This window comes from Martes martes (assembly GCF_963455335.1).
Source record: "Martes martes genome assembly, chromosome: 10".
NCBI lineage: Eukaryota > Metazoa > Chordata > Mammalia > Carnivora > Mustelidae > Martes > Martes martes.
The window spans coordinates 105,670,748-105,695,257 of NC_137898.1; the positions used below are offsets into that span (position 1 = coordinate 105,670,748).

Sequence of the window (24,510 nt, forward strand, 5' to 3'; positions counted from 1 at the left end):
TGTGGGGTTCTCAGGATTCCAGCCCAAGACAGACTGTGTACCTTTGAACCCAAAGGCACCGGGGCAGGGCCTCCTGCCCAGCAGGGTAAGACCTCAAGGGAAGTGCACTGCGTCAGGGAATAGGAGACCCCCGCTCTCCCATGGGCTCTGCATTGAGAATAACAGTCCCTTACCTGGACACCTTCCACGCCCAGGAGCTCATTTAACTCTGCCACGGCCCCTGTGATGAGGGAGGCCACGTGCTTCTACCACCGTCTCCCCGAACGCGATACTAAAGCCACCTAGATACGGAAGCTTCTGGATGCTCCCTGAGATAAGCCTGAGTTCAAATTCCACTCTTTCCCCTCCTCATTGATATGAGGCAGGTCACTTCCCCTCTCTGGGCCTCAGTTTCTGTATTTACTCATTTATCCTACCGTAAGAACTGAATTGGATACAGTAGGGTCAGCGTGACACGTAGTTTAAGTGTCCCGTTGCTAGGGGCGATCCGTAATCATCTTTACCATTGTCTAGGCTTGATTGTTATCCTGTCCCAGCCTCATCTGAAAAATGAGAGCTTTGAACGAGCTGGTGTCGTTCCCCTCCGACTCTGAGTGACCGCCTCACACACACATGCACACGTGCATACACACTCACGCTGCCTAAAGAGGCAGAGCAAGAGGCCCAAAGACTATAAAGGCACAATGACAAGCCTGTGCATCCTCAGGGTCAAGTTCAGGTGGCCGGGAGAGTGCCAGGGTGGCTGAAAGGCGGGAGGGCAGGCAGTGCCGGGGAGATGGGCTGAGCGGTGAGAAGGAGCTGCAGGCCGCAGGGAGAGCTCAGGCCTGGGGGGCAGCCCAGAGCCGTCTCCTGGAGGCCTGGAAGGCATGGCATGTTTGAGGTGTCACCAGTAAGGGAAGGTCTGGGAGAGAGAGCTTTCCTCCCTCCCAGGAACTGGGGCTGAGACCTGGTGGCGGAGTGAGCGGGCCCTTGGGAACCTCAGGGACTCGGGGACTCGGCGAGAAGACAGAGCGGAGGCTCCACTTAGGTGGAGGAGGGGAGGAGCAGTGACAACAGCAGGGCTCGTCCTGTGACCTGGGGCTCTTCCCCTCCCCACCCCCATACCTAGTGCTTCTGCGTGAGAAGGCAGCAAAGCCCTCACCCACGGAGGCTTGGCTTTCTGGGAGGCGGGTGTGTGTGCCAGCACTGCGTGCGCAGGCCCCGTGCCGGGCTTGTGCCAGACACAGGAAGGAGGACTGCAGTGCGGACCCTGCGGTCTCGGGTCCCCCTCTGCTGGTGTGCCAAGCCTTGGTGGGCTCAGCGGTTTGCCCAGTGCAGCAAGTGGGTTCCGGGGGGGATCAGGGGTCGCCTGATCACTGGTGCCAGTGGCCTGGCTCTGGCTCTCCCAAAGGGAGGGTGTCTGCTGTCAGGGGAAGGAGGGCAGTGGAAGGGGCCTTCCTTTCCCTTCACTCTCTTCTCCCCGCGGATGGCACACACAGAGCCATCTCCGCCATCTGCCCACAGCCTATAATTCAGTCGCCCAGCTGCACGGAGTGCTTGACTGCTCTGATTGTGGGGAGGGCAGATTACTGAGTGAGTGGGGTGATTGGCAGGTGCCCCGTGGGCCCAGCTGCCCGGGTCACAGAGGCGGGTTCCGCATGAGTCTGCGCCGCCCCTGAACCCCAGCCCCCGGGCCTGCCGTGAGGCTCCCTCCAGGAACTCCCACTGTCCCCCGTTACCGTCACTGTTTCCATCCGGGCTTCTGTAACTGCCTGTGCAGGCAAATCCTCTGGGGTCAGGTGGGTTCAGGCCCTGACTCCGTAGGTCTGAGAGGACCCGAGATTTGGCATTTCTAACGGTTCCTGGGCTGCTGAGGCTGCTGATCCACACACTATGCACGGAAGAAATCTTTAGAGTTGACATAGTTATTTTTTTATGTATATTTATATAAATCTCAGTCTCTCTGGGTGCTGGTAAAAGGCCCATGGAAACGTGGCAAATAATAATAATAATTGCTCTCGCTCTCAATGCCTCTAATGCGAGCCACGTGCTCAGCGCTTCATAAATCTTATCTCGTTCAGTCCTCACAGCGCCTCGGGGAAAGAGCTCTTTCTCAGACTTCACAGATGAGGGTAAAAACGGACATTCTGAGCTAACTCAGTTCCTTGCCCAAGGTCACGAACCTAATGAGTGGTAGAATTAGAATGCACGCTCCTGTCTTCTACCGCGGCCCCCTCCTCTAGCCACCTATAAAGTCAGCAAAGATGAGCCTCTCTTAGGAAGTGACGGTCAAGGGTATGAGCTCTGGAGTGAGACTGTGTCGGACCACAGCGGAGTCCCCAAGAGCTCGGAGTCTGGAGCCAGACTGCTTAGATTTGAATCCTAGCTTTGTCCCTTGCTTACTTGGTGATCTTAGACAACGTCCTTAACCTCCACGTGCTTTAGTTTCTTCAGCTGTGAAGTAGCAATGATAATACTAGGGTTGTTATGAGGATTATATACACCAGGAGGTCTCATTATATGTACATATCTCGTAATATATATAATCTTCGTAATAACCCTCATATTATCTATCTGTCATCTATCTAATAAAATTACCCATAGAGATCAGTTAGTGTCTGGCCCAAATATCAGTGATCTTGATCACTTGAGAAATGGGGACATTGATACCCACGATAAAAATGATTACTTAAAAAAGTGCTTAGCATGTGTTGGACACATCTGTAAGCACTTTACATATAGTCATTCATTCAGTTCTCCTAAGAACCCTATAAGCTGGGGTTAGTATTAATTCTATTTTATAGATGAGGACACCGTGGCACAGAGTTCACATGACCTGCCCAAATCACATAGCTGATAAGTGGTGAGTGGAATTCGAACCTGGTGTGGTTCACCCCAAACATATGGCCACACGGATTGTTTGCTTTGTGTCAGGCACTGTTGTAGGCACTGGAAGCCCGGCAGAGAACACAATAACCTCCCTGCTCTCCCAGGGCCGGTGTTCTTGGGGTCCTAGAACACTGTGTCACCTAAGCACTCTGCACGGTGCTTGACACATGACGAGAGCCTCAAGAAACATTAGCTCTGTTTTCCCTCTTACCCCTCTCTCTCCCGGAGCAGACATCACCAACTGATCACAGCCTTCTTTTCCACAGAGCCCACTTAGGGCCCCCAAACCTGTCTCAAGACGGCACTCCGTCAGGTTTGCATGGAGAGCGAACCACGTGGGCTCTGAGTAACCACGCTCTGGGGAACAAATGAATACTTTGGACTCCAAAGCCCGTGGTGTCCACCACCTGGGGTGGGGGGGGGGAGCAGCAAGGTTAGGAGACAGGGGTTGGGAAGGTTTGTACAGGAAAGAGCTGAGAAGCTGAGATTAGCCAGGGAGATGGGGAGAAAAAGAAATGCCAACAGCACCTCAACCCTCTTGCTCTTGGCCTGGAGCTCAGGGTCTGGCCGTCCACATGCAGCCCTGGTCCCTAGGGCCACTGATTAGGGCTGATAATCCTGCTAGGCCCAGGTCTTCAGAGGCTGGCACTAGGCTCGGGGAAAGGTAGAGGGGGCAAGGCAAGGGGCAAGCAAGCACGACCCATCCCAACCAACGGATCTGGACTCTGTTCCCTGCCACAGAGCCCGCCCACTGCCCAGCAGTGCCTTCCCACCCCTGCAGAAATCCTCGCTGCAATGCCTGCTTTATGGCCTCTGCCAAATGAAGCACAAACTTAACTACATCACCCCCCCCAACAGGACAGGGGAGGGGGCCGGGGGCGCACACTGGGCTGCTTCAGCCCCCTAATCTAATCAGTGGCGTGGGTCATTTCAATTACGGACACCGGAGTGTGATGGGGGGCCTGGCTGCTCATCAAAGCCTCCATGCTGTTGCTCGGCTAATTATGAAGCTCTTACTGTCTCAGCAGGTAAATAACTCAGGACTGAAAGGTTTGGGCTGCTGAGATGGAGTGTGAGCCAGGAAACAGGACAGGGAGACGCCTGGGATGAGCCCCAGGGTACAGATGGGGTTGCAGGGAGAAGGGGAGAGCTGTCCTGGAGGGAACAGGGGACGGGGGTTGGGGGGGGGTGTCTCTGCCCGGAGGTGATCATCCTACAGCCAGGAGTTGGTGGACGAATTCCCTACCTTAAACACAAGATCTGAAGTTTACTAGAAACCTCAGAGCCAAACCATGAGGAAAAATATCAGGTGCGCCTCCTTTTGCTAATCTTACCTTTCTATGTGTATTTCGATCCTTGGGAAGTGAGCCCCCCCGCCCCCCTCCCCCCGCCCCGGAGCCACAGGCTGTTCCATGCTGCCTGGCCCCAGGGTTGGAATTGTGACTACTCTGGTTTGCTTCCTGGTCTGACCTGCCCAGGCTCAAAGCTGGACCCCAGAAGCTGGCTGGGTCCTTGAGATGGAAGGGTGAGGGGTGCAGCTTCCTTAACCACAACAGTTTCTCCCCTCTAGGACGAGCAGGGAGGGAGAGGGGGAGGTCTTGAGAGGGGAGTGAGACCCTCCACCACCTGGACGTGCATGAGGCCATGCACGAGACGCCCCCCCAGGCTACAAGAGACCACGGCAGAGTGCCTGCAAGTTATTCTGAGATGGAATGACATATAAAATGGAGGGCTGCCTGTCTAGCCTGGGGCTGTGCTTCGCTAAGTCTTTATTTTAGACATCAGTGAAGTCCCCAGAATCGGAGCTGTGATTTTTCTTGGTGAGTTCCAGAACTACCTTAGATTCTGGGAAACAGCAGATGGTCGGAGCATTCGCAGCTGGGAGAATCCCATTTTTGCTCTGTTCCTCAGTTTCCTTCCTCTATGAAGCAGGAATCGTGAAACGGATAAACATGTGGAGGACTTGTGCACAGAAGGGGTTGCCGGCGCCCTCCCCGCCTCCCACCGCGCAGGGACTCTGCTCCAGGGCCGTTGGTTACTGACGGTGCTGCTTCGGGGTGCAGAGCTGACCCCGGGGCTTCGCATGAATCCCTGGCCGCCGCGTTGAGATCAGGGGCCCTTGGTGCTCAGACAGAGGTGGTTCACGCTGGGGCCCAGCTTAGCGGCCAGGCTTCACCCCTGAAGGGCTGCCTCATAGAGGCACACACAAAGAACCGGGGATGTCCTCTAGGGAGGCAGCGGAAGGGAGCCACATGGAAAGTGGAACGGGAAGTCCCTGGGCAGCTCTCCCCCCACCCGAGTCTCCTACAAGAAGGCATAGGATGGTTTCAGTCCTTGGCCTGTGGGTCCCGGAATAAGGGAACTTGTGGGGAGAACCAGAGGCCATAACTGGATTCTGAGAGAGGCGGTGGGAGAAGGATCACACACCAAAGACTTCGGACTGGAATCCATCTGCTGACAGCAGGTGGGTCCCCTTTTTATTTTGTGATGTATTATCTACTTTTCAGAGTACTATTAAATACATGGCTTCATTCTGACCCTCAGCGTTCTGCGATTTGGTGGAGTAAGTATGAACGACCCTAACGCCAGACAGGGTAGTTGAAGCTCAAGGTCCCCTGGCTACATAGTGATAGAGCCAGGACCCCAGCTAGGTGGTTTCTCCAAGGACAGCTGGGCAGGAAGGAGGCTCTGTAGCGGGGAGTTCATGGCAGGCCTTTCCCCTCTAATAACTGAGGATGTGCAGAGAGATCTAGGGGTCACTGGAGAGGCTAACTGAGCAGGGGGAGACAGAGGCGGCCGGGGGTAGAAAGGAGGAAGTGAGTAGGGAAACAGGTGGCGGTGTGCATGGACACTTCCTGTTCACAAACTTCTTACGCTCCTCATTTCATTAACAGCAGCAGCGGAATTTCATGGACAATTGGCGTTGAGCACTAACTGGGAAGTAATGAGAGAGGGAGGATGCAGGTAAAGGCTGTTTGAATTTAAATTCTTTTTCTTTAGGGGGATGGGGGGGGGCAGGTTTTTTAAAAGGCAATTTTAGTGCTGCAAAAAGTTCCTAGCAAACAGCTTTGGACTTTTGTGTCCTCTGCTCCTAGCATTAGGAGGGCTGATTCTCGCTCAGCCTCCTGTGGTCCACCCAGCAAGCTCCCGATGGCTGCCCTGATGGCGGGCAGGGCGGGGCTGGAGCAACGGGAGTCTGACCTTGGGTGGACTCTCGCCTCAGGCCTGCGAGAACACACTAGAGACGTGTCCAACAGCAGCAGTGAGCTGGGATGAGCTGCTCTGCTGTCGTCACTGCAGGGTCGCCAGGAGCAGAGCTCCGTGCGGACCTGTGCAGACATGGCGGGGAGACGAGAAGCAGCCAACAGGGGACTCCTCTAAGAGTATGTGGTCTGTGTGACAAGTGGTGCGCCTGCACACATACACGCCCCACAACACACACACTTACGTACACACATGTATACACATGTACACGTGTACAATGCACCCACACACCTACAACACACACACGTGTACCCATTCCCCCCACATCACACATACATCTACATACACACGCCCACATACATGCCTACGTACACACACATACACACGTACACATGCACACGTACACATGCACCCCCACACTTACATACACACACCCCTACACATGTACACACACACACACATGCACCCAACACACACACACTACACACACCCACAACACACACACCTACGTACATACCCCACACACATACATACACACTCGTGCACAGGAAGCCATAAGACATTCAGAGGGGGAGGCTATAGGATAAGGTAAAACTGAAGACAGAGAAAGGGACAGAGTCACAGGATGATCAGGTGGGAAGGCCGTTTCGAGCAGGGTCCTCAGATGGAGTGCCACACACATTTGGTGACACACAAGACTATGTCAGCTAGCTGTGGAGGCTTGGACGGAATGGCAAGCCGGTGAGCTTGGCTAGACAAAGCCTCCATAAAAAAAAAAGCGATGTAAAAGGAAGAAAGTCAAAATAAGAGGGAGGAAAACTTGTGGAAGACTTGAACTCTAACCTTCAGGTGATGGGGCCCCGGGGACTGCTGTAAGGTAAGCCGGTCTGTACCCAGTACAGATTTGGCTACTGGAGAGTAAGAGCCAGAAGTTGATGAGTCACGCGAGTGCCTGGTGACCAGGGCTCTTCTGTCTTAACAAGCAACTGTGGGCATAGATGGGAAGCTATGGGGCCACGGGGACTGTGATGGCTAGTTTTATGTGTGAACCTGGGGGGGGCCACAGGACCCAGATAGTCGATCAAACATTATTCTAGATGCTTCTGTGAAAGTATTTTTTTTAACACAAGATTAGCATTTAAATCAGTAGACTTTGGTAAAGCAGATTCCCCTCCAGAATGTGGGTGGGCCTCATCCAATCAGTTGAAAGCCTCAAGAGTAAAACACTGGCTTCCTGGAATAAGTGGGAGTTTGGCCAGCAGACACGACACCTCTGCTTTGGACTCAAACTGCAACTATTCCCTGGCTCGCAGCCTACCTGCAGATTTTGGACTGGCCAAGTGTCCACAGTCATGTGAGTAGCATGGGATGAATTGTGTTACCTGCCCCCAAATTCACATTGAAATCCTAACCCCCAGTGCCTCAGAATGTGTATCTGGAGTAGGGCCTTTAAAGAGGTGGTTCAGGTTAAATGAGGTTGTTAATGTGGGCCTTAATCCAATGGAGTTGGTGTCCTCATAAGAGGAGGAATGCGGACACAGATATGGACATGTGCAGAGGGGAGGCCACTTGAGGACACGGGGATAAGGCAGCCAGCTGTGCGCCAAGGACAGAGGCCTCAGAAGAAACCAACTCTGCTGACACCTTGATCTCAGTGGGGAGAAAAGACATTTCTGTTTAAGCGTCAGAGTCTGTGGTGTTTTGTTATGGCCGCCCTAGCTGACAAATACAAGGACAGTGGATTATAATCTCTTTGAACCCAAGGGCCATGCAGGAAGCCTATCCCCCAGCGCCATGCTTTACACATGCTGTGTGATGACTAAATGTTGTGTTGATTCGTTCTGAGAGGTTGGTACCGGCTTCCCTCCAGCAGATGATGGGGTACAGGGGGAGAGGTGCTCATGGGAGACAGTGGGAACAAGCGCTTCAGGACACGGATATGGTGCGAATCTGGCATCCTGCTTTGTGCAAGCTTGACCTTGGGAATCAAGTCAAGTGAAGAATGATCTGCAACTGATGGATTTTGTACTCTCTGGTGTGCCTAACGTAACACCTAGGACTTAACTGACAGTCAGCAAACATTTTTATGGTTGACTGAATGACCAAGAAAGAACTGGGGGATGAAGTGGTCTTTCGCTTAAAGAAAAAACAACTCTCAAAACATACATGTATGTAATATACCTAGGCATGTTCTGAAAGAGATTGCTAATGGTGGTCACTCTGGGGGGTGAACCGGAATAAGAAGCCAGGCTTCCTTTTCACTGTAGACCTTGAGCAGTCTGGGCATTTTCCTCCGGAATGCCTGATCCGGGGTCATGCAGTGCCCCCTCGGGTGTGAGCTCCTGCACTGAAGGACAAGAGGCAATAAGAAGTGAGGAGCTTTTTAACCCACGTGCCCCATCTCCTCCCCCAAGGAAACCCACGTGCTGAGAGCGCAGCAGGCTCCGGTGTTCACGAGCTGGCCCACAGTGCCCACAGGGAGCACAGCGTCACGGTATAGAGTCCCAGCACGACGGCGTAGGCTTGAAAGAGCAGTCGGTCAAAACGTTGCAGGAGGGCCAGCCACTTAACCTCCTGCTGCTCCGCCTGCTCCCAGGTTTGGAAGTAGGTGCTGATGGACCTCAGCTGGAACCAGACCTCCTTCAGGGTCCCTGGCTGCACCTGCTGTTCTTGACAGCAGGGGGGCTCTGCGCGAGAGAGGAAAACATCCCGGGTGAGCTGGGGACTCCCGAGGCCCCCTGGGCTTCCCACCGCAGCCGATGGCCTCATCCTACAAGGAAGGTTTGAAGGGGAAACAGGGTGGTGGATTGGGTTGGGCTGGTGGGGCCGGGGGCAGGGCTTTGCTCGAGGAAGCTCTGCAGAAGGTGGCAGAGCTGGGTGGTGCAGGAAGCCTGTCCAGGCTAGATCTCCCCCGATCCTCTGAGCCAGCGGCCAGCCCCACTGACTCCGGTGGAGATTTAGGGGCTGGGATGATTCACACTCCTGTTCACATGAAGCAATGGGGACCCAAACACATACAAGCCAGTGTGCGCACACACTGGTACTCCATTACTCCAGAGTCAGTCACTGAGTCGCTTCAGCTGACTGGCTAAAAGTGGATAATACAAACAAAAACAAGCAAAGTCAACTGAGGGCCTGACCTCTAAGCTAAAGCGAGGCTTTCTGGAAAGTCAGGTAGTATCAAATGCGGCGGCACAGAGGCTAAGAAGCCAGTGTTCCAGATTTTTCACACAGCAGGACACATGGCCTGGTGCTCCACCAGTGGGAACTGGTGCGGAGAGTGATCAAGCAAGACAGGGTAGGGACCCTGAGGCTTCTCACAAACCTGTTACCCCAGCAAGCTGGGCTCTGGGATCTGTCCTAGGCCCATCAGCATCGGTGTCCCTTTGAAGGCACAAGAGGGGCCGTTCCTGCCCGGCGCTCCACTCATCATGGAGGAATCTGACCAACAGGATGGACTTAAATAAGCTGATAACCAGGAAGGCCATGCAGACCGTGAAGAAGACTCCTGAGGGAAGGAACCAGAGAGGTGTAAGCAGCCACAGTGTCTGGGGCCTCTCCCTCCCCTGATCTGAAGTGCAACACCAGATCTGTGACAGGAGTCATGGAAGATGGGTGTCTGGTGCCCCCGGGGCTGCTTACCAATCAGAGGGGTGCTCAGTGCACTCCTGGGCATCTCATCAGACATGTTGACCCTGAAGACGGTGTAGCCCACCAGCACGCTGGTCTTGAACACAATCCTGGCACGACACGTGGGTGGAAGGTAGAAGCTCCCCAGATCCACGAGCATTAGGAAGATGCTGGGAATCAGCAGGCTCACAATATAGACCAGTGGGCGCCTGCGAATCACCACCTGGCCGGGGGGACAAGGCATCTGGTGAAAAGAGGGTCTGTGCTGTGGGACTAGAACCCAGAGCCAAGAACATTCCCTGATGTCCCAACATGTTTGCATAATGTGAAAAAATTATGTAGCTTTGAAAAAGATTATTTTGTGGTTTAGAAAACAAACAAACAAAAAAAACCCTTTAAGCTTTTATGCAGAACTAACATCACTAATTATAAGAAGATGTGTCTACTTATTTGCTGCTTGCTGTATGCCAGGAACCAGCCCGAGTGTCTTCTGTTTCCTGTCCTGTTCAATCCCCATGCCCATTTGAAGGGCTGGTTATTATTATCTCCATTCTACAGACAAAGAAACTGAGGTTTGCAGAGATTAAACTGCTTGTTCAAACTCACACAGCTGGCGAGTGAGAAACTGTTTTAAATCCAGGTCTTAAACCAAAATCTTCCTTCTTACGCCACTCATACAACATATGGTACTGCTTTTGGCTAAGCCTGTCCCCCTCTGTGGAATGCGAGCGTCTCAGCACCTGTGTGTCTGTCTGGGCAGGACCAAATGGCACCCCTGGGGAATCTGAGGAAGGCTTGGCAAAGAGACTGCTGACCAGGGATGGGCAGGCAGAGGGCAGTGCCCCAGATATCTGGGAGGACTGGGTGAGCTGTGTCTCCCCTGAGTCCGGAATGGGTCTAGGGCTGGGAATGTGACTAGAATCTGAGGAGAGAAAGCTGGGTGGAGGAGGCCACCACAAAGGAGCTATGGCCCCCTCCTCCCTCTCTGGGGCACAGCCAGCCCGGTGGGGATTCCACAGGGAGAAAAAATGAAGGCGGACAAACCCCACTCACTCTCCCCCTCTCTCCAACCTCCTCCCATCCCATCCCTCTTCCCGTCGGTCAGCGAGGCCAAGGCTCATGTCCAGGGGCACAGGCAGGAAGAGAAGGGGTGAAGCGGATGTAAGTGGGGGGACCGCCGCAGGTGCCCGGCAGGATGGCTGCGTGTACACACCTGCTAATTGGGTTCTGTAGCTGGGGACTGGAGACTCAAAATGTTGCTCTGTTTTTGCCATTTTGGTACACCTCACTTCTCTGGGATGGTGATAAGGAGTGTCTTTGATAAACACACATTATTTTCATCAGGGAATGACGGAACTGCTTCCCCCTGACACTTCGAGGGCAAAACAACAACAATGAAAAAATTCCTCATGGGGCCAGAAACAATACCTACCTTACTCATGTTTACTGAACAAACGAATGTTCTGAGCCCTTTCCCATTGGATCTGGGAGAAAATAATGTCTGAAGTCTTCCATTTCTCTGATTCACCAAACAGCTGAATGCTTTCTGTGTCAGATAACATGTGCGATGCTTTTATGCGTATGATGTGGTTTGTTTAATTCTTACTGTGAGCTTGTCGGCAGGTAGAGGAACACCCCCCACTCTAGATTCTTAAAAATAAAACTCAGCTCCTGAAGTAAGTCAAGTAAGAGGCAAAGCTGGGCAGTGCCCCACATCTGATTCCAAGCCCAGTGTTCTCCCCCGCCACAGCGTGGCTACAGCTCTTGGTCTGAGCAGACATCTGAGTTGAGTTCAGGGCTCTTCTCCCTCATCTCCATCTTCTGAGGGAGCCCAGGCAGAGGCCAGGGGTGGAGGAGAAGGTGGTAGGGAAGAGCTTGGCTGGGCGAGACCAGACATCTACGGCCTTGCAGAAGAAAGCGGAGGCCCCAGCCGTTGGGTCTGGGAGCATATCCCAACTCAGTGGAGCCTGGCAGGCGGGAGCCCTCTGGGGGACTGTAGTCGGGCTATTGTCTTTCATATGAAGCCCGATTGGCTGCAAATATCTAAAGGAGAGCGACACCCACGCTTTGTAATAATTTGGTTAAAACACGTTTCTACCAAAGCACAGTCTACAAGAAAACAACCACCAAAGGAACTGTTGTCACCCTGGGCCTCTCAGGTCATCTTTGTCATGCTGTGACAGAGATGGCTGCCGTTAGCTGGGGGCGGGAGGAAGGGAGCCGACTGGCTGGAGCCCATGTGGGTCTTGTGCGCTGCGCTCGGCCTGGGCTATGTGGGGTGGTGTGGGGCGATCAAGCCTGCTGTCTCTAGTGGGGAGAAGTGGGACTCTTCCCTAGAGACTTCATAGCACATAGGACATGCAGAGGATGAGAAGTGTAAGAAGAGCATCCTAAACGAAGTCCAAGTTGGGGGGGGGGGCTGTAAACAGAAACAGCCCAGACTTAGAGTCAAGGGATTCAAGCTCCAGGACCCCTCAATTCTAAGTGCCCACGTGTGCTCGTTTAAGTGATCCTGGCTGTATGTCTTGATTTTCCTTTTTTAAAAAAGTACTTTACTGAGGAGCCTGGATGGTGTAGTCGGTTGGGTGTCTAACTCTTGGTGTCAGCTCAAGCCTTGATCTCAGTGTCATGGTATCGGGCCCCATGTCGGGCTCTGTGCTGGGCATGGGGTCTGCTGGGGATTCTCTCTCTTCCTTTCCCTCTTCCTCTCCTCTGTCTCTCTCCCTCAAAATAAATAAACAAAGCCTCTTTTAAAAATTCAAAAAAAAAAATTAAAAAGCACCTTACTTTTGTTTGCTGAGCATTTTGGCTATGATTGAGATCGGCTGTTTTACTCTAAGTAACGCTCCTGTGTAACTAGCACGTGTTTACGTGGTTCCTCTCTAACCAGAGGCTGCTGCAGAGAGTGAACGTAAACCTGGGCCCGAACCAAAGGTGGAACCCCAGTTTTATCGGACTCCATGACCCCCAAGATGCCAGGGGAGAGGTGTGGCAACAGCCAAGAGGCTTGGAGGCAGGCTGGCATCATGGACATACCGCCTGGGAAGTTGCGCAGGGGCCAGCACTTAGAAGGGATCGGTGCTTGGTTTCATGCTCTGCTGGGGTGTCATTTTGAAACCAGTAATTCTGAATAGGGCGCCCCACGTTTTCACTTTGTACCTGGCCCCACCAACCATGGAGCCCATCCTGTCAGGAGGATATTTTGTCCCTGGAGGATGTTTTGTAGCTGAAAGTAGAAGGGAAACTTGTAGCCACAAGGGTGGACGACTAACTCTGCTGTCACACAGAGCAGATGTCTCCCCTGCTTGTGTTTGGCTTATACAATCATCCAGCTAGATAGACCTTCTCTTTGACTTTCTTCAAGAGCAAAGGGCCTTCCTTTTTTTTTAGGCTGATTTAGGAGCAATATTACTTATGGACTAGACTAATTTTCTCTACAAGCCCAGTGCAGCCTAAAGAAATTTTAAATTTTATCACATAGTTTTCAGAAATGGTTTGTTTTCATGTCTTGTTTGATCCTCAAATATCTTTATTCTCTTGTTCAAGGAACATTCACTGAGCATGAACAGAACGTCAGGCACTTTTCTAAATACTGAAATTAGAACAGTTAATAGGATAGGTTTCTCCCCTCTCCATCCCATGGAATCAGCAACCGGACTCTGGTGGTTGGATGTTTTGGAGTCTGCAGATGGAAAGGAAGTTTGCGCCTGAATGGACCATACCCAGAGTCTGTACCTGACTTAGATGGTGAGATTTGGGACCTTCTGAGTTTATATTTTGATTATATTTTGGTCTCAGAGGTGGTGCTGAAATAGGTTAAGGCATCTAAGGACGTTGGGATAGGGGAAATGCATTTTGCACATGTGAGGGACCTGAATTTTGGGGAGCCAGAGGGCCAGAGGGCAGTGGACTATAGTGGCCCCAAATCAATGTCCTTCCTGGGAGCTAAGAATGACCTCATTTGGAAATGGGATCACCGCAGATACAATTAAGTGGTTCAGAAGAGGTCTTAGTTCAGTAGGGTGGACCCTTATCCCAGGATAACTGGTGTCCTTATGAGAAGAGGAGAGATGCATGAAGGAGAATGCCACGTGAGGACAGAGGCAGAGACTGGAGCGATACATCTACAAGCCAAGGATTGCTGGCAGCCGCCAAAAGCTAGGGGAGAGGCATGGAACCAATTCTCCCTCAGAGCTCCCAGGAGGAACTAATCATGCTGACACACCAATTCCTAGCCTCCAGAACTGTGAGAAAATAAATGTATTCCTGTTGTTTTAAGCCACTGATTTGTGGTCCTTTGTTATGGAAGCCTTAGGAAACAAATACAGGTGACTTGCCCTGTAACACGCAGTGGATGAATGCCAAAAATGCCCTAGAACATATATTTTGACTTGTGTGGCAGTTGCAGCTACATATAGGATTAGCCTGTGGTCTCTGGAGTCAGACTGTTCAGGCTCCACAGTCACCCTGTCCCCTTGGGCAAGTTACTCAGAACTGGGGGAGCTCACTTCTCTGTGCCCCCAATTCACCCGTCTGCATGATTTGTACTCAGAGCACCAATCACACAGACATGTCAAACAAGAGTTTGACACCACAAACTCTTCAGTGGTGCGTGGTGTCAAATAATGCTCAGTTTTGTGGTTATTATTTCAAGTCTCCCTAGGCCACATTTGAGGCCCATGATGGATACCAGGAGCCCTGTTTTACTCATGCCTGTGGTCCCAGTGGGGCCACTGAGACTGGCCCATGATAAGAGCTCAAAAGATGTTCACTGAGTTGTACTGGAGTTTATGAGTAATGCTACTTTTAGTTCCAATAAGGTGGGAGTGTGGAGTTTGCACAAACAGGGGCTCTCCGGGTGAGGTTGGTCCTCTGAGGGCCACCTCTCTGCAGTCGTGATGCCGGAGCCAGTACCTGACTGCTGATGCTAGGGAGGAAGGTATGTCACCCGCTCAGCGAGGCACCGCTCTCCGTGGGACGGGCTCTACCTAGAGCCCATCACTTTTAATGGACTAAAGGAGCTGGTGCCTTTAAATTCCACAGAAAGGGAAGAAAAAGCACTTTAGTTTCAGTCCGTGTTCTCCATTAGACACCCTTCAGGTGTTAGCAATATTATGCCACAATTTCATTATCCATTAAAGCCAGGTAATAATAAGTACACAAAGGTATTTGGAGCCTATTGATGTTAATGAAAGAGATCAATCTAATTCAGAATGTGTGTGTGGAGAGCTCCTTGGAGATGGAATAGGCCCCAAGGTTAGCCTCTAACTGCCTCCTTGATGGCAGACCTACCAGTACTCAAGTTTGCATGACCGTCTTTATGACATAGTTGGAATTTTTGAGGCCCAGACTCGCGCTTCATACAGAAGCCATCTTCCTCTTCTCCCACGCCCCTCCCAACATTCCCAATTTGGAAAGAATGGGAAAGTTGCTGCCATGTAAGTAAGGTCCTTGCACAGGAGTGAGAGTTTCTTGGATCTGGACCACGGGTCAGGGTGGATGAGCAGAAAGCTCATGATTCCAGGGGTACTTGAGTGACCCTGGAAAGACTTCTAGGACTCTAAATGCTCTTTCTTCGCTCTCTCCCTTGCTCTCTCTCATGATCTGGTGGATCCAGAAAGAACTTCTATCAGGTTTATTAACTGCATTTAATAGACATCTCAGCAAAATTACTCTACCCTAATCTAGAAAGAAAAACTACATCAGAGAAAGAGGATAGAGGAGGCAACTTTCTTTCTCAAATGCCCCTCTGCATTTTTCCAGCAGCCCGCAGAGGGTCCCCACCTCCTTCCCGCACGGACTTTTTGCTCATCGTGAGGATATCTGAGTGTTGGGCTCCCAGTAGTTCCCGCAGCTGTCCACCTGCTTCCATCCACAATGTATTCTCACATTTTACTCCTACCTCCTCCCACTTCTACCCTCATCCTTAAAAAACCCAAAAAACAAAAAGCTGCCATACAGAAATCAAATGCTTCCCCTACTGCTTCTGGGAACCAGCACCTCCAATAACATATTGGAGGTAAGATCCCCTCCTAAGGCTGCTGGACCGGGAGCCAGGCGCACACAGACATCCCTGGAGGCAGAAGGGCCTGTGCTCTGGGCCCCCTGTGGAACTCAGTGTGACTCCAAAGTGTTAGCAGTGCCCGTGTCCTGGAGTCGGTCCGTGTCCTGGAGTCAGCAGATAGGACTGCCCGTTAGCTGGAACCAACAAGGCATCCTGAGCATGTGATTTAGTACCAATGGCAGCAGAGTACATCAGGCCCAGAGTGACAACATGTTTAGAACAGATCATTTTCCCTCCCGCCTGTGCGGACTTGTCTCCAACCCCCTGCTGGGCAGCCTGGACAGGGGTACAGCACATGATTAGATTAAGAGGGAGATGGCCCTTTGCTGTCAGGACCCTAGTAGATCCAGTGTTGGCACGGAATCAGGCTCTGAATTTCATATCATTGCCCAAGGGCTACTGAAAGACACCGGGACTTGTCAGTTGTTAACTTCAGAGCAGGAGGACTGAGAGTAAGAGAATATAAGTTGGCCACGGTACACATAGCAGGTGGGGGAGGGGGCACGGAGGCTGAGACAGGTCAGGGAGACAGAGAACTGGGATAATCACTGAACCTACTTTCCATCTGTTCACAGTGGTAGAACCACTGCTGGGTCTGGCTCCCTGCCCTAGGAAACATGATCTGTGACTCTACTCAGGGTTCCCTCCCTCCTCTGTTCTCGAGGGCCAGGCTGGAAGGCAGCCCTGCCAGATAGCCCACTTCAGCCTCTACCCAGGGCAAAGCTCCACCAGTGGGAAGTCCTATCGCGGTCCACCTCTAGCCAGCGTCCACGTACACGCTGTAAGTGCAGATGCAGCATGGCAGCGAACAGAGCGGGGGGGGGGGGGGTCATTGCTCGTGAGATGCAGGGAAGCTTCTCCTTTCCTTAAATGATCTTTCACGTCTCTGTTCATCACATTTCAAATGGAGCTACCAAATAGAAAACCTCTGGCCACTACTGAGAAGACAAACTAATATTCAGGGTAAGGGATGACGTGTAACCACAAGTAATGGCTGCTCTATGGAAAGTGTGTGTGTGTGCATGTGTGTGCATGTGTGTGTGGGTGTGCACGCATGCGCGTGCACGACTCCCGTTTACCTGCCCTGTCTCTTGCCTTTGTTTGTCTCGTTCGTGCAGCGTAGGTAATGGTGTGTGCAGCGTTCTCCCGAGCGCTTGCTAGGTGACTATGCCCCACCTTGCGTGTGCTGCTCCCTCACATTTCCCTTTAATGCTCTCCATTATTCGGGCTGCATTAATAATGTTTGTGGGCTGATATCTTTAAAATTAATGAGGTGTTTACTCTTAGCCAAGAAACTCATTGAAATTAAAAAAGCTTTCTCTTCTTCCCCTCCTTTTCTCTTGCTTACAAAGAGGTGGACAAACAAGCCACAACGCTAGCTTTGCTAGAAACCAAGCAGAACAGGGAAACACCCAAACCCCACCACTAGGAAGGCATGAGTTGGGATTAGTTAGTCATATGGAGTCGGGTTCAAACCACAGCTATTTCTAGGAGGCCCTGATTTAACCAGGGCTTTGCTAGAAAGTTACGTAGAACACTTATTAACAATGGAGGGGCATCTGTACCCTCGATAATAGCTTATTTCACCCTCTCTTAGCATATAATTACCCAGCATAACCACAGTACCTAGTCTAGTCTGAACTTTCCCTCTTATTTAAAAGATTTGTTTTCAGGAGAATTCATCTTAGGTATAATCCTGGCCTGTCTGTAGTCTCTATATTTCAATCAGAAACATTGCCTGGCATGAAGGACTCCTCCCCACCCGACCACCACCACTAGCTGACTTGGTGCAGAAAAGCAGAAATGAATATGAATCATGGGTCTACCAGCTGCATGAACTTGCTGCAAACCACTTATCATGGAAGGGAGAATGGCTGCCTCTGGAGTGTAAACCAGCAGGCTTCACTGTCCTACACCCACCTCCCAAGCTCCTGCGAACCAAACCTCCCCATGATAGTGCAGCCAAGTGCATCCCTGGTGGCGCGTCTGAGAAGTCTGGGTAATCACTGAGTCATTTTAGGGCAGCTGTCCTCTCTGGTCCAGAAACCACCAATAGGTTCCGAGGATCCTGCAGGTGATTTGTTAGCTAACTGCTCAAGATAGTCAAGCTAATAATGATAATTTTATACATTTGTATCTGGAATTAATAATCGACTCAGTTAAAAACAGGGCAATAATGTTGAAGAGACAGTCTTCTCCCAATTTGTTGTTATTGTTGTATGTGGCGTTTCTTTTCTTCCCTCTCCACGGCTGTTAGGAATGAGGATGTCAGTATGTACCGAAAGGCTTAAGGATGCCTGCTATGGTGGTGGTTCAGGTGCCTGAAAACCAATCTTTTTATACCCACGTAAGGGATATCTGCAGCAGGAGCCTGTGGCTGAATCTCTGGTCTGGGAAATGCCATCATGCCGGGGGATGTCCAAAGCCACCAGAGTCATCTGTTCTCGGATGACCACAAGTGAGAATAAGCAACAGAGCAGAGACTCCTCAGCCCAACACAGAAGGCCCAGGCCTGCCGAGAAGTGGGCAGCCGGGACAGGGAGGAGGACTCACGTGAAACTGAATCTGGGCAGACTCTCCAGCGCAGCTCTGCAGGATATTGTGCGTTGAGGACACAGAGAGAAGCTCCCACTCACTGTCATTCAAAAATTCCTCGTTGTCATGCTTCATGTCTCCTCTGCTCCTCAGGAAGGCCAGGTTGATGTCGTGCACTGACAACAACAGAAGCAAGTGACTCCCCCACAGAGAGAGGCCTCGATAACAACCCACTTTTCCAACTCCCCATTCAAATTCTTTCTCTTACTCCTGCCCCTGCATGTACAGTCTCACCGAGATAGGGTTCAGTATAACCATTCTGAATTAGGGATAGCGATGTGGAATAAAATCTTTCTAGCAGGAAGACAAAACAAAAGAAAAACAAAAATGAAACCCAGCTGTGAATTTACAGTTTGTATTCCATTATCCATAGAATGCCAGCCCTGGTCCTAGGACTTCTATAACCTTCTCAGAGGCAGCAGAGTTCAAATATTGTATTCCCAAACCAACAGCAGCGGTGAGCTGGGCACAGCACAGGATTTAGTCGGGATGACATCAGAAGCCAAAGAATGGTAAGAAGACATTGAGATTTGCAAAGAGTCAATGATGTGCAAGAAAAAATGCACCTCGCGGAGGGCACAACCAAATGTCACCCGTGTGTGCCAACCCAGCGCAGTGTGTCTCCCACTAGCAGACTGTGCCTCTCCCAGTTCACCTGTGTGCAGGGCGCTACTGAAGGTCAGGCTGCAGTTCTGGACGTCAAACGGAAATGCGTAGGTTTCTAAACCGCACGTAGAGACCACCTGGATAGGCTTAGAGTTCTTAATGGTCCCAGATGAGTTCACATAGACATATGGAAGGTCGGGTGATCCTTCGAAGTCCACACTATGTAAAACACAAGAGACCTCGCTGTTACAGAGAGGGCCTTCCCCATTTCAATGCACAGACATAACTGATTACGAGATGGCTGTGACCATGATACCCAGGACTCACCTAGAAGTGCAAATACAGAATCACATTTCCTATGACATAATTTACCCTGGCAGAGATGGACTCAGGAATCAGAGTTTCAAAAGTTAATTCACTTGGTACTCTTGAAACACAGACATAATCCATGAGTAACCTCAAGCATTTGTAATCAAATCTATATCTTAGATGACATCAAATCATGGTACTTCCAACTTGAATATTCCCAAAACTGTGATCCTTTTCAAGATGAAAACCAAAAAACAGCAGCAATGACTGAAAGAAAGAGCAAGTGGCCTGAAAAGTCCAAGCAGTATTAAACCCCATGGAAATATACCCTAGCACACTTACAGCTCCTTGATGATGATGTCAGGCGCCCAGATGTCACTTAGAGGTAGAGAGATCTCTCTAATCTCATCAAACATGCTGGGGTTCCAGGATAAAAACTCATCATCCCAAACCTGTAAGGAGTGGCCAGAAAAGAAATTTATCAAAAAGGGGCAATGTCAGCCTCACCAAAGAACTGAAGAGGGATTTGGGTGAATAACCCAACTGATCTGCTTGTTGGCACTGTTAGGGGAGAGGACCTTCCTCCCAGCTCCTAAAGATGGTGCCCCAACCAGAAACCATGGCCATATATCTTACACAAATTCTAATAAATTAGGTCTGCTGCACATCTAAGAAGCTAAGTTGCAAACACAAAGAAAATATCTATTCCTTAGAATAATGATATTTTGCAACAGGTTAAGATCAAGGGTCCAGCATGCACAGAAGGAAACGTCATTTACCTCGTGGTACCATATACTTGTCTTCAATTTTTGGTTCTGTGTGTCCTGCAAAGCAAAGAGAAAATCTGTACCAAATCTTAGAATGTCACTAAATAAAAGTCCAATTCAACACGATGATAATTCAGAGAAAAAAAACCAAATCTAACTCAATATGTTGATTTTGGAAGTATTGCCTTCACTCTTCAAATCTGAGTATTCTCGGTTCCTATTTATTTACACCTGCCTGTCACTGCGAACTTTACTATAGTATCTATGACAAAATGGCACCATGACTACATCTGACATCTTGAAGGATTTGCTAATCCCTTTCCTACCCTATTTAGTTACTCTGCCATTAATCAAACTAAAAAATGACATGTAGCCTAGCCAATTCTGGGCTAAAAAGATGAGACCAAGCTTTAATTTGTAATTAAGATATTATTCATAATATTTCAATGAGTGTTATCTCAACTGCTCTTGGCAGCCATTCCTGTTAAGTAACCTTCTGTTTGGATTTCTCTGCTTATCAAACAGACTGAATGAGCTTCATGTAAATGAAGTGTATTTTTGATGATATAGATGTGACTTCCCCATGTCAGCAACGAGTAACTTTTTTAAAAGACCCCTAAGAATAACAAACAAAAAAACCCGCTCCTTACTAATTTTTTTCATATCTACTCTAGCAAAGAGCATTCTAAAACTGCTATGTCCTGAGGAATTAAAAGGAATATCCCACACCATGTACAAACATTAACTCATTAACTCAAAATGGACCATAAACCTAAATGTAAGAGCTAAAATTGTAAACCTTTAGAAGAAGATATGCATGGCTGGCTCAGTCTGTTGGGCTGACTCTTGGTTTCGGTTTAGGTCATAATCTTGGGGTCCTGTGACAGAGCCCCATGCCAGGCTCCAACCTCAGTGGGAAGTCTGCTTGGGATTCTCTCCCTCCCCACACCTACATGTGCACACATTCTCTCTGTCTCAAATAAATAAATAAATAATTTCTAAAAGGGAAGAAAACAAAGTAGATCTTCATGACTTTGAATTAGGCGGTTGATGACACCATGATCACTGCAACCAAAGAAAAAGTAAATGGGACTTCATCTAAATGAGAAACTTTTGTGCTTTAAAGGTAAAGGATAGCTTCAAGAAGTAAAAGGACAACCCACAGAATGGAAATAATATCTGCAGATCATATATCTGATCAGGACTTAATATCCAGAATACATAAAGAATTTCTACAAATTAAAACAAAACAATGACCCTACTTCAAAATGGCGATTTCTTCAAAGTGGATATGCAAATGGATAATATGCACATGAAAAGATGCTCAATATCACTGCTATGGACCAAATTATGAACTTTGATCTTGGACTTCCCAGACTCTAGAACTGTGAGAATTAGAGTCTATGGTACTTGTTACGGCAGTCCAAGCTGGCTAACACAATCCCTGATCATTAGGGAAATGCAAATCGAAACCACAGTGAAATACCACTTCACTCTCATTAAGATGGCTACTAAAGCAAAACAAAACAAAATCAAACAAAAACAGAAAATAAGTGTCGGTGAAGATGTAAAGAATTGGAATCCTTGTGCACTATTGGTGGGAATATAAAATGGTACAGCTGCTATGGAAAATAGTGGCAGTTCCTAAAAAATTAAAAATAGAATTACCATATGGTCTAGCAATTCCATTCTTTGGTATAAATCCAAAAGAACTGAAAGCAGAGACTCAGTTATTTGCACATCCATGTTCACAGCACCATTAGTCACAATAGCCAAGGGGTGGAAGCAACCCAAGTGTCCATCAAAGATGAATACATAAGCAAGATGTGGTCTATACATACAAAGTAACATTATGCGGCCTTAAGAGGGAAAGAAATTCTGACACATGCTACAACATGAATGAACCTTGAGGAGACACCATTTCCTTCCAAGTTCTACCAGCGGAGACATTCTGAAATAGATCATGTTTTTAAAATCAGCACATTATTTAGTTAGATTTGATTTTCTTGCTCTGAACGGTCATGCTGTTGAACTGGACTTTGATTTATTGACACTGGAAGATGTGGGGTCTGTCTCCCCGATTAAAGCACAAAGGGCTCAGTTCTAGGCTTAGCTGCCATCAATGAGGGTTCCCCACAAACTGGGGGGGGGGGGACCAGGTTCAAAATGTAGTTTGTCTTACTGGAAAATATAGCTTGTAATCATTCTTTCACAACAAATATACTTTTAATGAAATTAAATTTAATTAAAATTTAATGAAATTTAATTTAATGAAATGTCCTGATCAGTTTTCTTTTTTTTTTTTAAATGTCTATCACACCAGGTCATGAATGTGTCACTGACTCAGTCATGGCTGAGGAGACTATTATTTTACTCAGTTGATTCTTATTAACTGCCATGTTGATGCCTTAGCTCATTTTCTTCTTCCTGCCCATTGTTTTGTCATGTTACATGTAACAAGTGTTAAGAATTTTTTTTTCCTAATATATTAAGGGGTGTCTGGGAGCATTTGTCATTCAGCTCTAAAGAACACAATGTCAAAAAGAAGTCTGAGGCTAAAACTGATTTTTTTTTTTTTTTTTTTTGTCAAAGGAAACAAGTTTCTCAATGCCAGCTGGTGAACATAATTGGTTCTCTGGTGGCATTATTCACAGCTTCTCCCTCTGTGTATCTCTTTCTCTCTCTTTTTTCTTTAGATACCTTCCATCTTGCTTGTTAAAAGCAAAGGATATTTCAGAGAATTGGAATTCATTAGTCTTCCTAACAGAGGGAGTCTATTTAGATCTAAATTGGTGGTTAGCAAATATACAGATAATTCCCGCACATTCTTATTTATCTTTCCCAGTTCCGAAGACTATAGAAACAGATGCCTCAACGTCTGGCTAGGAGGCTCTAGTCAATGGACTGGAATACAAAGGTAGCTGAGATTCGGAATTGACAAAACTCAATAGAAACAAATTGAAACTCTTCACTGTTGAGTAGACTATCTCTATAATCAGATTTCCCTAAGGTACTCATAATACCCAGAAATTCTAAGACAAGACTGTAGTCTTTCATATAAACAAAACAGGAGGCAAAACATTGTAACGGAAGCAGGATGCCGTGATGGAAACTGCACTGAAAACTCTTCACTCCAGACAAAAGTTGCCAGCAGCAGATGCACCCAACAACTTATCTATTCCCAAGGGGGGTGTCCTGTCTGATTCTGGGCATGATTTCTTTAAGTCCTTCAAAATGGGCCTTGACTCCATGATGAACTTTAGGCTTAGCCCTGCTGAATGTCCTAGAGATGTTTGCAAAGCATATTAGACTATCTTAATCAATTCATTGCTTGACAGGTATCTATCCAGTGTCTTTGAGGTAAGATATGCTATGCTGCATATTGTGGGAAACATGAACATGAACATGAAGCAAGCCCTTCCCTCAGGCAGCTTATTAATAAACTAGGGTATGTGAGATTTTAACAAATAACTCTGTGTGTAGAGAAATATATAGACTTCCGTGGATTTAAAGGAAGGAGACATTACTGTCAGCTTGCAGATTTGAGGGAAATCTCTTTTGGGAGCTGAGATTTGAAGGATTATAATATTTTACAGATGGAGAATGAAGACAAAGACTTTCAGTGGAGGAAACAGGAGACAACAAGGGGTTGGTTTCATTGTAGTATTGAGGAGATAAGGCTAAGGCAGTAGACAGGGATAAAACTAGAGGGATGGAATTTGAGATTTTTCCAGATTTCTGGAGGAAAGTCTGCCGAATCCAATAAGACAGTACTACTGTCTAACGCATTCCAGTAAAAAGTAGTATATTCCATGCCAATGGAGAAAACAGATCTTTGAAAAAATAATCGTGTTCTCCTTAACTACGAGAAAGAATCTGGCTTTATTTTATCAGGATAGAGAGAAACAGATAAATTTCAATTTGATACAGTTGTTCCAAGGGAAAAATATTAACATAGAAACTTTACTCCTTTTCTCTTTTTATCTCCAGCTAACCCTCTAAAGGAAAGCCTGAGCAATTCTACTTTATCTTAATCAATACGAAGTAGAAAGTGGGAGGATGAGGATAGACCTAAAGGTAGTCTTATTCCCTTACTCAAAGTTGATTATCCGTGTGTCCTGGGGTTTTGCAGGATGTGACTCATATCCTGTGTCCTTATTCAAATCAGGCTATTCCCATTGAACAATGACTGATAAACAACGCAGTGGTAATAACCCACTGACAACTAGCAGGGACTAATATTCCCTAAGTATGTGAAGATATAGCCCCAGGAAATTAACTCTCCAAAATTTTAGTTCGATATCCAATTACAGAGGAAATTTAAGGGAGTTTTCTGTAAGCTCTATGCTTTCTGGGAGCTTTATGTAAGACTAGGCCTTTGAAGTAGGGGTGGATATTTCCTGGCACTTCATTAAATATTTTCTAGGATCTTAGAACTGGTACTTTTGCGAAAACTGATATTTTTTT

General features: G+C 48.4%; 1 protein-coding gene across 4 annotated transcripts in view; it reads right to left on the bottom strand.

The window, feature by feature from the left end:
* Positions 1 to 5,796: 5,796 nt before the first annotated feature.
* Positions 5,797 to 24,510, bottom strand: part of HTR3B (5-hydroxytryptamine receptor 3B) — a 47,970-nt gene continuing 29,256 nt past the window's right edge. For 3 of the 4 annotated variants that reach the window (XM_080815630.1, XM_080815632.1, XM_080815633.1), the window contains 7 exons: positions 20,056 to 20,100; positions 19,619 to 19,728; positions 19,017 to 19,186; positions 18,320 to 18,477; positions 9,715 to 9,925; positions 9,398 to 9,580; positions 5,797 to 8,759 (listed from right to left, as the gene is read on the bottom strand). In XM_080815630.1, coding sequence (XP_080671756.1) covers positions 8,524 to 8,759; positions 9,398 to 9,580; positions 9,715 to 9,925; positions 18,320 to 18,477; positions 19,017 to 19,186; positions 19,619 to 19,728; positions 20,056 to 20,100 — 1,113 coding nt within the window. In that variant the 3' untranslated portion in view covers positions 5,797 to 8,523. The remainder of the gene's footprint in view (positions 8,760 to 9,397; positions 9,581 to 9,714; positions 9,926 to 18,319; positions 18,478 to 19,016; positions 19,187 to 19,618; positions 19,729 to 20,055; positions 20,101 to 24,510) is intronic. The other variant, XM_080815631.1, reaches the window with a different exon arrangement.